The following is a 12,499-nucleotide window of genomic DNA, read 5'->3' on the forward strand; positions in this document are numbered from 1 at the left end:
TTTTTTATAATGGGTCCATTTTGGCATTGGTGATAATATTGCAAAAATAAAAGTTTACAATTGTTTATTATAAATATGTAAAAACATGAATACTGTCTGGTCCAATAGTCTACAGGATGACCCTCACCTCTTTACTGCCTGGTCCAATAGTCTACAGGATGACCGTCACCTCTTTACTGCCTGGTCCAATAGTCTACAGGATGACCCTCACCTCTTTACTGCCTGCTCTAGGATAATCTCTACTCTGTTTGGGCTTTTGTCGTCACCGCGACCTCTATGACTCTTTCGATGCAAAAGCCAGCAACACAAACAGTATTTGAGCTGTAAATTGTGTTTTTGGGTGTTCACTGCTGAATGAATGCAGACGGACGAGGGGCTCAGCAATAATCCAGACAGGTGGAATTGGTATTGCGATTACAGTCCGCCAGAACTCAATGGAGGGCACATTTAAAGTGTTTCAGCAGGATTGCTACTGCCCATTTCGAAACAAACCGAGCTGTCTAGCTGAATGGTAAAAAGCCCTGCAAACCATTTCTCCATTCAATTAAAGGGAGCGAAATGAGCTTGTTGTGGCGCCGTTGGCCCCGACGGATTGGACAGAATGGGGAAAGGCATTAAGGGGTGAAACTCACAGGAGCCAGTGAGGTGTGATACAGCGAGCCGTTACGTGACAGACATGGATATAAAGGCATCGGAGGGAGCCAACAACACAAGCCAAATCGGTGGTTCATGCAGCTGTTTTGTTATGGGCACACATGGGCCTTTAATAAGGACCAGTAACTGAAGAGTGAGACTGCGCGCACGTGTGTGTGTGTGTGTGTCATACCATTGACGGGTTTCTGGTGCAGGGAGTCGACAAAGTTACGGGGGTTATCGATGCTGTACTTGAGGTCACGCACGGTGTTGGTGGCGCCGCCCTCTGCCCACATGCCCTTCTTGGAAGCCTTGGCCTGGTCCTCCAGGTCGCACAGTCTGACCTGGTCTGGACTACGCACATGGGAAGCAGAGAAGACGGCACAGGGTGAGCATGAGGTTTTAGAAGCTTACTCTCCAGGCACAGCTCCAGTTCATTACACTGTTAAGTGTTTGGCCAGCCTGGTGGCAGCCTCTCACAGACAACAATGTGCGAGTCAGTGAACTAACTGGTTACTGTTCAGTAGTAATAAACAAACAAGCTGCAATAAGATGGGTGGAGATACAGTTGTGGTAAGATGGCTGGGTGGAGATACAGTTGTGGTAAGATGGCTGGGTGGAGATACAGTTGTGGTAAGATGGCTGGGTGGAGATACAGTTGTGGTAAGATGGCTGGGTGGAGATACAGCTGTGGTAAGATGGCTGGGTGGATGCAGGTGGATGTTTTTTCAATGCTTTCTTATACACTATTTTCAAAAAGAATGATTGTTCCAACTTTGATCCACAAATTCAATCCAACCAGTTTCTAGGGAAAAGCTAGGACAATAAACCAAAAAGTATTGACATCCACCCAACACATATTTTTTTTTTTTTATATATTAGACACACAAAGTATATTATTTATCCACCCAACACATTTTTATATATTAGACACACAAAGTATATTATTTATCCACCCAACACATTTTTATATATTAGACCCACAAATTATATTATTTATCCACCCAACACATTTTTATATATTAGACCCACAAATTATATTATTTTTCAACAGCAGCAGAAGATAGATATTGTCACAGTTACTTATTATTTATATATTGTACTGTTCATTTTTATCACATAAATGTGTCTATACTGATCAGCTTTATATTGTGGTGCCAGAAGCTTGGCCGATGTCAAGTGTTTGGTAGGGGCCAACTACACTTTGGTACACAGAAACATCACTTAGTTAATCAGGAGGAACAAGCGAGTTCCGGTTTCGTTTGACATTAATTTGCCTAAAGCCAACACCATCTTTCCTTACACCTGGTAGAAGGCCAAGTACGAAGTACAACACCCTGGTCTCAATTGCATCAGCATGGGCTGTCAAACTCGCCTTCTTAACAGTTATTAACAGAACATTAAAAGTTGATCGGGTCCCAGTTCTGTTCGACTTCGCAAGAAACAATCAGAGTTGGACGGACATAAACATATCAGGGACCAGGGTATGCAAGACCATGCAACCTTATATAACAGAAAATAATTTGAAATGTTCAAAACGGACTCTCCTGTCCACTTATGATAGCTGTAGGTTAGGTCTTCCTGCGTGGGACATGGCTACTGTGTCGGAGTCCGGCCAGCAGATAACCAGATTGCCAGACTGAATTTCAAAGAAAGATCACAGGCCCCTTTGAAAACAACATGCCGAACCACAACTCCTTCAAAATATACAAGGCGGGCAACATGTCCCGGTTAATTCCACACGAGTTCAAAACAAAAAAAAACGGTGGCTGTTATCTCAAAATACCATCAGCGTTTGATTCGACAGTTTCTTTTCTTCATTGTGCTGTCGTCACAAAGAGTTTTATCAAGTCTTTTTTATGAAGAGCGCAAAGTGAGGCTTGCCAAAAACTGATATGAAAAACAGAGGAGGAGCTGTATAAATTGAGCCTTTACACACTGACGCCGTCAGAAAGGGATTCTGGGTGCTAGGTTTTAAAATAAGTATTGAGGCGCAGAGCACAAGGTACTCCATTAAGACACACCGTGTCGAGGTGTGTTCTGAAACAGTGCGTTCCTAATTGGAGCATTGTATTGGCTTCCAACAACCCCAGGACACCATCCCCCCAATGTTTCTTTGACTGATCCAAGGAAAAACCAGAGTTTAAATTTAAACCAGACCAGAGAAGCCTAAAGAAGGTCAATAGCACATTTTGATTTGGCAGCAAAATAGTTTTTTTTAGGAAATATGGTGCTACTTGGAACATACTGAGGGCAGCCAAGACAAAGCAAAACATACCAAGTCTCTCAGTAGACTGACAAGCAACGAACAGAAACCTATGTAGCCTACGTGTTGCCCTGTGAAAAGTAGTATCAAATAATTTATTTTGCCAACATTATCCACTAAAGGTGCACAGGTAAATTAATGAAGGTATGGTAGAAATAAAGACCGAAACAAAGGCAAAACAGGAAGTGCAAACAGTTTAGGGAGTACATATTTACTCTTGCAGTATTGCTGTCCTGTGTCTTTATGGGCCATTTGTGCATACTAACTGACAATAAAATATAGATTTTGCATAAAAAGACATGGATTACCAGGTGAAGAAGTGGAATGTTTTTCGCCAAGTCCATTAATACCACTATGGCTCACACATGACCAAGCGATTAAGGACGGAACTCAGCCCGAAAACATTTTGAAGCTAAAAAATGCGCAAAGAATTATGAACCTCAGCACGGGATTTAAAGTAGCATAGTAAACCACGCTCATTTGTATTCCCTAACCCGAGGTCGGCGTGGTTACATAAACCGCCAAAACACCCCGCTTCCCTCCCTCAATAATTAAACAGCCACAGCCAGAGTTAGCCTACTTTCATACCGTTCTGAAGGAGCCTGCCAAAAGCCTCAGCCAGTGGGTCCCATGGTTGGACCCTCATAAGGAACAGAAAGTGTTTGAAGAGGAGTGTGTGTGTCGAGGTGTGTGTGTGTGTGTCTCGGCCGCTTGGCGTAGCAGTGGAAAGAGGATGGTGGGCACGCGGCCCAGGCCTTCTGTTAATTAGCTCCTGGCGTAGTTTGGGCACCACGGCCGGGCTGGTTTGGAACATGTGCTCACCCACACCGTTTCAAATCAATGCCCTCCGATTGGGGTGATCATGGAGAGTAATCGCCGGGCTAATGAAGACGGGGCTGTGGCACCGTTTCTGCTCGTCTCGAAACCCGCCCACTGCAATATCCAGCCCATTTGGGTCAAACGAGACCCTGCGTAGAGGCAATTACACTAGCGCATGTTCCGAGTCATTGCATGGAATGCTCTCAAAACGGGTCGTTAGGTAGAAAATATGCCGGCAGGCAATTTAGTTATACACCCGGTAAAACAGAAAAACACAGGTTTTAACAACAGAGTTCCTATAGTACAAAGTCATGCCCTGTAGGGGGAGTTCAATCAGAGTTTTAACCAGATAATACAGCTTCATGTTACAAGACGCAGCCACTACTGATCGATATGTATGCCTGTGAGATAAGTGTAAGCTTTAGTGTATTGGTTTGATGGTGTCTGGGGGTTGGCTTTGCACTGGGTGAGTTTGTTGCGTTGGTTTTGGAACCTGACCACCACCCATGTGTGTGCCAGGTGTCCTGTTCAAAAGCCTCTCCTCAAAAGAAGAGACGTATTGAAGCGTACGGGGTAATGAGTCAACCTGGTCTCAGGAACCTACGTAGACTATTTTACGAAAATCCATGGCACCCGATGTTGCATGATATGTGACGTTACCTTAGGTTACATTACAATGCGCCACCAAAACGTATGATACATTACGAAATTATTAAAACATAACATATCTTACGAACGCTATTACAACGTATCAAATGTTATGAGAGCTATTAAAAATGTAAAATAACATACGAACGCCAGACAAACGTATGATATTTACGAATGCTATGATAGACGATTGTTTTAACAAAACGTTTGACCTGTGTTTCGAACCGGCGACGTTTGGATGAGAAGGCAGTCGCCTTACCCACGGCCTCACACTAGACATGAGGATTTAGGATGAGTAACAGCAATAGCAAGGACAGCACCGGGGTTAAGGTTTGGGCTAAGGTTAGGAAACTAAAAAGGTTAGGTTAAGGTTTGGTTAGGGTTACGTCTCTCAGCTCTGGGGTTCAGGTTAGGGTTTGGGTTAAGGTTAGGCATCACAGCACTGGGTTTAAGGTTAGGGTTATGGTTTGGGTTAGGATTACAAAGAAAATTGCTTGAAACATTTATGTTGTGACAGCACCACTCGCCAAAACTGATTACAGATTCCTCACTGGACCAGTGTGTAGCGTGCCTGTCTAGGATGCAGAAGGTCGCCGTTTCGAACCATGGTTACTGCTTTTCTTTTTTCTCAATTCCGACTCCAACGTTATTTTACTGCACGTAATATGTCTTACGAAATCCCCTGCCTAAAATGTACGTTAAATTGTCTACGTCATCCTTCTGAGAACAGGTTGAATGAGTAGGATTTTGTTTTGTAAAACAAAACATTTTCATTAAAAGTTTGACACACTTCCATTTTAAAACTACTTCAATTCCAAGATTTGATCGGCAGGGATTTGATCGCTGTCTGATCTGAGAAGCGCGATGCTTCTTCATTACTTTTGCCGATTCACATCACAGGACAGACAGCTGGCCAGCGACTTAGCATAATTAAAACTATTTAAAATAGGCAAGTGGCTGGGACTTTCAACAGGTTAAGCAATAAAGAAGGATTACATGAACCCATCATCCAAGAGAGTCATCAGGAGGGATCAACAAAAAGTTGGGTGCAAAGAAGATAGACTACTCGAAAACGGTGATGCCTCTGCCCATGCTCTCACTGATCTCATAACATATAGAGATTCTGTGTTTGGAAGTCAGTGTGTCTTTCCAGTGGCTGCTGCTGTTAAAAAGTGTGAATAAAGCAGCAGGCCAACACTGCCACCAGCTGGCCACATTAACTCACAGAGATAATGAACATTGGGGGGGGAAAAGAAGGCTATATAGTGGCACTGTGACATCAATCACACAGCCAGATGTAGCATCCCATCACTCAGGCGCACAGTGTTTACAACTGATGAAAAAAGATGCACGTTTATGACAGCTTCCCCCAAGCTAAACCTTTCTCAGAAGGCTAAAAATGGAACAAAGCAAATTCCACTGTGACAAATTGACAGTTATCCAGCTTCCATGGAAACCATCAGACATGCTCCTCTGGCCTTAGTAAATGAATCAACACCATCAAGACAGATGCACTCGGTTACTTATGATATTACAGGAACTTCTAATCAGTCTTACTTGTTCCCCCGGATTCCTTCCCTACGGACGTTGGCGAGGCCCTCCTTCACAAGAGACTCTGCAATGTTCTCGCCTGTGGTGTCTAGAGAAAGAAATAGAAAGGGCATGTTTAAACACACTAAAAAAATTTTTTTTTAAATAAACAGCGGGACAACTCAAGGAGGGAACCCAAGTCCAATGATTTCAATTGGAAACATAGGTGGGTATAGGCTAAAGGTTCGCTACATATTATGGGCATATTTCCTTTTTCTGAGTACCACCTCATACATCTCTGGATAGACCAGGGTTAATGAATCTGTGTGCACACTTAGGCTTCTTTTTATTAATCACTCATCAGTGAGTATTTGGAAGTGCCGGTTTTGCTGTAGATTTAAATCTGAACCAATTAGAATGCACATTCACAAATAATTAGGATTTGCTATTTAGGCATTGTTCAAAATCAGGGGTGTGCAATGTGTTTGGCTAGACTGGGGGCTTGAAACTCAGGGTAGCAATATTTTTCTGTTTGTCCAAATAGTTTTGTCCAAATAGTTTTGCAGAGCAAGGAAGGCCAGGTAAAATATATGTTACAATTTATACATACTTTGCATCTTTGCAAAGTAACTTTTGTTAGTTTTTTAACATGAAGAAGCAATATTTCACAATCCTAGCATTGTAACTTCCCAGAAATTGCATAAAAACACAGAATGTATATCAGAAGTGATTTAAGGCCCAGAACCGTCAGGATCTCCGCAGTGTGTGTGTGTGTGTGTGTGTGTGTGGTGTGTGGTGTGTAAATGACAATGTGAACAGAGCACAGAGGAGGGAAGGAAATGACGGTGGTCTACCTACCTCTGCCCAAGTACACCATGCCATACTCTCTGCCCAGAACAGTCTTGACCTCCACGGTGAAGCACACCTCTTTCCCAATCAGCATTTTGCGCAGGAATTCTCTGGCCTGGAAGGCATAAGGCTGCGAGAAAAACAATACCAACTAGTTACCCAGAACGTGAATAAAGTACATTTTGACCTGCTGATCAATCCAGTGTCCTGCCACTGGGGCAAAACACAAACAATTACCTCAAATCGTGTTCAACCTAACCACTCTGAGAACTTCACACCAAAACCTAGCAAAGAAAACCCTACACTCTTTGAAACACTCCTAAATACACCTTGCATTAAGGCTGCAAGGCTAATAGAATAATCATTTAAATTGCGATATAGAAGGTCCATCAAAATTGTGGCACCCTAGTGGTGGTCAGGGTTCATTGTAACCCACTGAAAAAAAGTTTGGCTTAGCAGTTTCGGAAGTACTTTGTATTTACTTTCATAACTAGACTAGGCCTATTCCCTTAACTGTACCTACCACGCACAGAAGAGTCAACGGCAGGCTGCACAATATAGGCCACCTAGAAAGTGGTCCAATGTAAGATTTACTTTACATCTTTTTAAGTAACACTTGCTTTTGACATTGTGTTAAAGTACTTGATGTGTTTTTATGTCCGAATGATGTCTACTAAAAGATGTCTAGTGAGCGGCACTGGGATTGTCCCACATACACAACATCATGGTTATTAAGAGATATTAAAGAGCATATACACAACAGCATGGTTATTAAGGGATATTAAAGAGTATATACAACAGCTTGAGTAATTCAGAGTATATAGGCTACTACACTCTCTTAGACAGGTAGCTAAAAACCTTGGAAACCAGTGGTCTTATTAGGGTTACGTTTCATAAGTACATCTAACATGATTTTTTTTTTCCTCTCCAGTTAGCATATTATGTAGGGTATGATGTCTATAATCAGATTTCAAAATAAAGGTTATCAATGCTGTTGAGGTCATCAATATAGCAATTTCGCCACGATGAGAATGCGGTTGCTCTAAAAATGGAAGGAACCGTGTCCATGTAGCCCACCCCAGCTCTTGGACATTCAGGCACCAGGCTTGAGTCAGTAACTGGTTCAACCCACCTCATCTGGGGTGTCCTTTTGGTCGGGTTGACTCTGGGGGGCACGACGGGCTAGCGCACCGGTACGAATGTTGCTCAGGTTAATCTGACGCTCGGGGGGCGGGCCGCCCCGTGGCTGGCCCCGCACAATGATCGCACAGCCAGACAGGACCTGGAAGAGAAGGGTGTCAGAGTCATCACTAGCATCAGGCACCAGGGATAATATGCAGTTCTGCAGGGCCCGCCAGAAGCCTTTCCAGCGTGTCTGCAGGCTAATGGTCGACTGTTAATGTGCTAGTACGGCGGATGAGGATTTGGCGGTACCGTCTGAGTTGTATCAGTGGTACAGCCGGGGTAATGGTAACAACCTATAGCATCACGCTAACAGTAGTGGTGGTGGTGACCAAGCCTCGTGGTGGTTTTGCGCTGTGTTCAGAAAAGGCTTGACGAGCAATACTGATCATCACACACCAACTTCACAAACATACATTCACCTTAATCCATTGATTTCTCTATCCACTCTTCGCCAGTCTATCTAGAATTTGTCTGAAAAACTTAAGGTACACGGGATGTGGCAAGGAAAGTAAATTAGGCCCTTTCAGAAGCCAAGTGTGTAAGAGATCTCACCTATAACATGTAGGGGCACTTCATCAAACACCCTATCACAAGACAGAATGCAAAATGTACGTGATTCACTCCTTGTATTTGAACCCAAGACAAAAGTGTCAGGCTATTAACCAAACTGTATGTATGCTGGTATGAACTATTTTGGTATGTATATAGTTCTGCCATCAGTCTTTAGTGTATGTATAAACACACACACACAGGAAAAGAAACAGTATATACCAGAAATACAAGTGCAAAGAAAAACTGACAAAGCAGCAACAAATAAAGCTGGGTAACTACTACTGCCTAAAGAACAAACAAGACAGACAATCACTACAGTATGTTTGACTAATCATTTGACATCTCCACGACTAACAAGACAATCACTGTCTCAGATTACTTATGGGTTCTGTGTCACAGGAGTGAGTTTAAGGCCTTAAATAAACAAGAAAACCCCAAGGAACCAAGTCATCAGGGAAGTTCCCTCACAACACCCACAACTATTCCCAGTGCTCCCCCGTCCAACCATAGTCAAAGGCACAACAAATTGGCTACTCTAAAAATAAACATCTTTACTGTACAGCCTCACAACGTCTCTTTTCCCCCAATGTGAAATCCCATTTGCTCTCTCCTGAGGAAACATACACTGGAAATTAAGACAGCGGCAGGCAATCTATGTAATTACTGTATAGTAGAAAACTGGCTTTCCAGAGAGCTCTGAGTTGTTTGCTGTATGATAGCTGGTCGCCAGATCGACTAAAGCTAGCGTATACCTATTTCCAATCACTTGTATAAACAACCTCACTAAATTTGAAAATAACATATCGACTCAAACACAAGCTGATAACTACCATATCGGCTCAGAGTAGGGAAAGGAAGAAGAATCAGAGCCATTGGCAAATTTGCGCAATGAGAAACGTGAAATTATAACCGGTTGCATATTGACATGTAAAAACGTTTAGAGGCGGTAACTTTAGATTTATAATAACCTGCAAATATAAAATTATTTGACCAGCTGGTAAAATAACTGCTCCTGGCTCCTACCATGGAGGAAGTTTAGGGGGGCTGAGGAATACGTGTCAGTTTCTCGTGGTCACTTTCGATCAGAGCGGCAGAGACTTGGCTATGCAAACAATCTGCAGCTCTGACGCTAAAGTACAGTAAAATGAACGCAAGACGTACCACGCGTTCATTTGGTAGTCTCGCCATGCTTTTGACTAAATCCACAGTCTTTGGAAATAATAAAATACTAATCAAATTCTGATTTTGATAATGGTGACAGTTGTTCCGAGATGAATGATGCAAAGGCACTAAAGTGAAGGAAGCAAGTTTGCTAATAGGCTAGCCTGCTATGATAACAGTTATCCACTTGGATTGTGTCTGAACTATGGAATGTAATCAAAACAATGCAAGACATGAAATCCAATCAGTGATGAACCGCGACACACAGTAACACACACATTACAGGACATGAACTTTGAACACTTCAAGCTGGAGTTGGTTTAGCAACATGGCTAGCAACCAGCTAGTTAGTAATACCATAACTTCAGCCTTGATCCACCAAGCTAACAACCTGTTTAACTAGTATCATGTTGTCACAACAACAACTTAGTATTCTCGTTGCAAATTCAACTGGTTGTAGACTACTGTACTCTAACGTGCATTTACACCACGTTCTATCACCTAGGACAACAGCTAGTTAGCTCTGCTGCTGAAGTACTCTATTGTGTTGCATGTGTTTCAAAAGATTGAATTGGATACTGCAATGTTTTTAACGGTACTAGTACGGTTATTATTAAACATTGTTTTTAAACTGTACAAAACTACATCAATACCACCTTGAGGCATGTATTGTGCTTGAATGGTGTCATCTCAATCGAGTGTGATGCCATTAACTAGCTAACTAGCTTGGCAGCACAGTAATGTGTAAAAGAAACCGCCAACGCTGAATTACGCAGAATGTGAATTTCGTAGGTAAATATGTATTAACGTTATTAAATTGATAGCTTGCTAATAGCAGGCTAACATCACAAGCTGTTAGCATTATTCACAGACCCACAATCTCTTTCCATATGTTCATACCATCTTGACTATTCCTCTCTGGAGTGCAGCAACTGGAGCTGGATTCGCCAGAGCTTGTGCCGAAACAGATGATGCCATGTCCACAAAGTTAGATACGCAGTTTGGGAAGAAACAGGTAAGGAGCCAGGTGTCCGAAGTGACTGTTCTATTGAAAGCCAAGAGAAAAAGGCTGAATACTTCTGAACACACACGATGTACCGGAAACACAAGGTACCATGCATACACGTCAAACCGTTACTTTTCCGGGTACAAAATCGAAAATGAATGGAGCAGATAGGCTATTCCCGGCTATTCCTTGGTCGCGTCAGCAGACTGAAATAATATCTTCCGGTTCATAGGAGGTTCGACACGTCAGCGTAGTATTAACGAAGATGGTTGTTAAATAAAGACAACTCACTCAGTCCGTTTACCAATAAAAACAAGTATAGGTAACTGCAGACCTGGAGCCTCTCTAAAAATGGGTGTGTCGGGTAGAAAGTGGGAGTTACGGGAGCATTATGTGCCTATCCTGAGCGGTCAAAAGCACTCTGTGATTGGTGCTCTCTGATTGGTTGAAATTAGTTTAATCTGATTGGGGAAGAGAATTTTAAGGGGGAAGGTTTAATAATCCCCCAAAAAATCCAACACTTCCAATTCTACTATAAATATACTGTTCATACAAGATAGAAAAGTGGTAAAACAAGCTAATTACTTAAGCACAAAAAGTTTGACCGACCAGACTTTTCTGCTGGGTGTTTACATGCTCAACCCCATGTTCATTGATGTCTTTGACTAATTTTAATAAACATAACTATAGAGGCCATATAAATCTTTACTACAGAACATTCACTTCTCTAGAATGCGTTTCTGCATTCCTTAAAATATGTATGAAGGAACAGCATAGCTTCCTATGTTTCAGAGAACGGTATATTCCCAGTCTCTCCAGAAATGATCTCCCAAAACTGTAATGAAGGGTCTTTAAATTCTGGTTTGTAAGCTTCAGTGAGTCTAAATACTATTCCACTCATACCAGTTTGATTACAAATATTGTGATGCACAACAGTACAAGTCCACTCAGAGGAAAGCTCTACATTCCAACCGAAGTACATTTGAATTATTTTTGGTATCAAACAGGTCATGCTCCAACCAAGGCTGTCATAGTAAGTACTGTAGTATATGGCATTTCCGCCTGCTTTGGGAAAGAGTAGTCAGTTACTCCAAAACCGCACCAGATCCACACCCCAGTGAAGGTAATGGGTGTGTGATAGCCAAAGAGTAATATCAGACCCTTCTCCTGTACTTCACCAACAGCTTCATCTTCTCTCAGGCATAGTCAGCAAGGTTCTTCAGCGTACGTTGGACAGACGTAAACACTCCTTCACATCCCCTTGTTGAGCAATACTCTCAAGAGCAGTATATAGGAGGCCAAGTGATATACATTTCTTAACGTATGCCTCTCTACATAAAACTGTCCGGCACAATACTAAAATGTAATTGGGTGTGTGTACTGTATGTGCATTGTAACTGGTGGGTTCTGTATAAGGACAGAACCCACCATGCAGAGCCATGTTGGAAATGTTATGTGCATTGTTTGTATGTCTTGATCTTTAAGGCAAGGCCTCACTAACCATTCTGAGACTTTTGTTTACATTTCCTTGCCAAATTAAATAAGTATTACCTTATTAAGCCTGGTCTGGTGGTGGGTGTTTTTATTCCCTATACTTTAATTGCATCCCTGTTAACCTGACATCGACTCTGGTCAGTTTATTGGATAGATCACCCCATTCATGAAAATGGCCACTACAGACAATGAGTCACATGGCCATGGCATGCTATATCTAGCAGGCAGTCAACCCCAAGCTATTCAGTTAATCTTTAATTTAATGTTAGAATGGGCAAAATAAGTAATCTGTAACTTAAAATGTGTTAAGATAGTAAAACAATTAACGACGGAAACAAAGAAAGCAAAAACTCAAG

The 12,499-nt window shown here is 42.2% G+C and overlaps 1 protein-coding gene across 1 annotated transcript in view; it reads right to left on the reverse strand.

Moving 5' to 3' along the window:
• Positions 1-10,816, reverse strand: part of snd1 (staphylococcal nuclease and tudor domain containing 1) — a 182,970-nt gene extending 172,154 nt beyond the window's left edge. The window contains exons 1-5 of the mRNA XM_010887370.5: positions 10,544-10,816; positions 7,878-8,027; positions 6,755-6,875; positions 5,924-6,005; positions 827-987 (exon numbers count right to left, since the gene is read on the reverse strand). Of these exons, the coding sequence (XP_010885672.3) occupies positions 827-987; positions 5,924-6,005; positions 6,755-6,875; positions 7,878-8,027; positions 10,544-10,621 (592 nt within the window). The 5' untranslated portion in view covers positions 10,622-10,816. The remainder of the gene's footprint in view (positions 1-826; positions 988-5,923; positions 6,006-6,754; positions 6,876-7,877; positions 8,028-10,543) is intronic.
• Positions 10,817-12,499: the final 1,683 nt, after the last annotated feature.

This window comes from Esox lucius, chromosome 23 (assembly GCF_011004845.1).
Source record: "Esox lucius isolate fEsoLuc1 chromosome 23, fEsoLuc1.pri, whole genome shotgun sequence".
NCBI classification, from domain to species: Eukaryota; Metazoa; Chordata; class Actinopteri; order Esociformes; family Esocidae; genus Esox; species Esox lucius.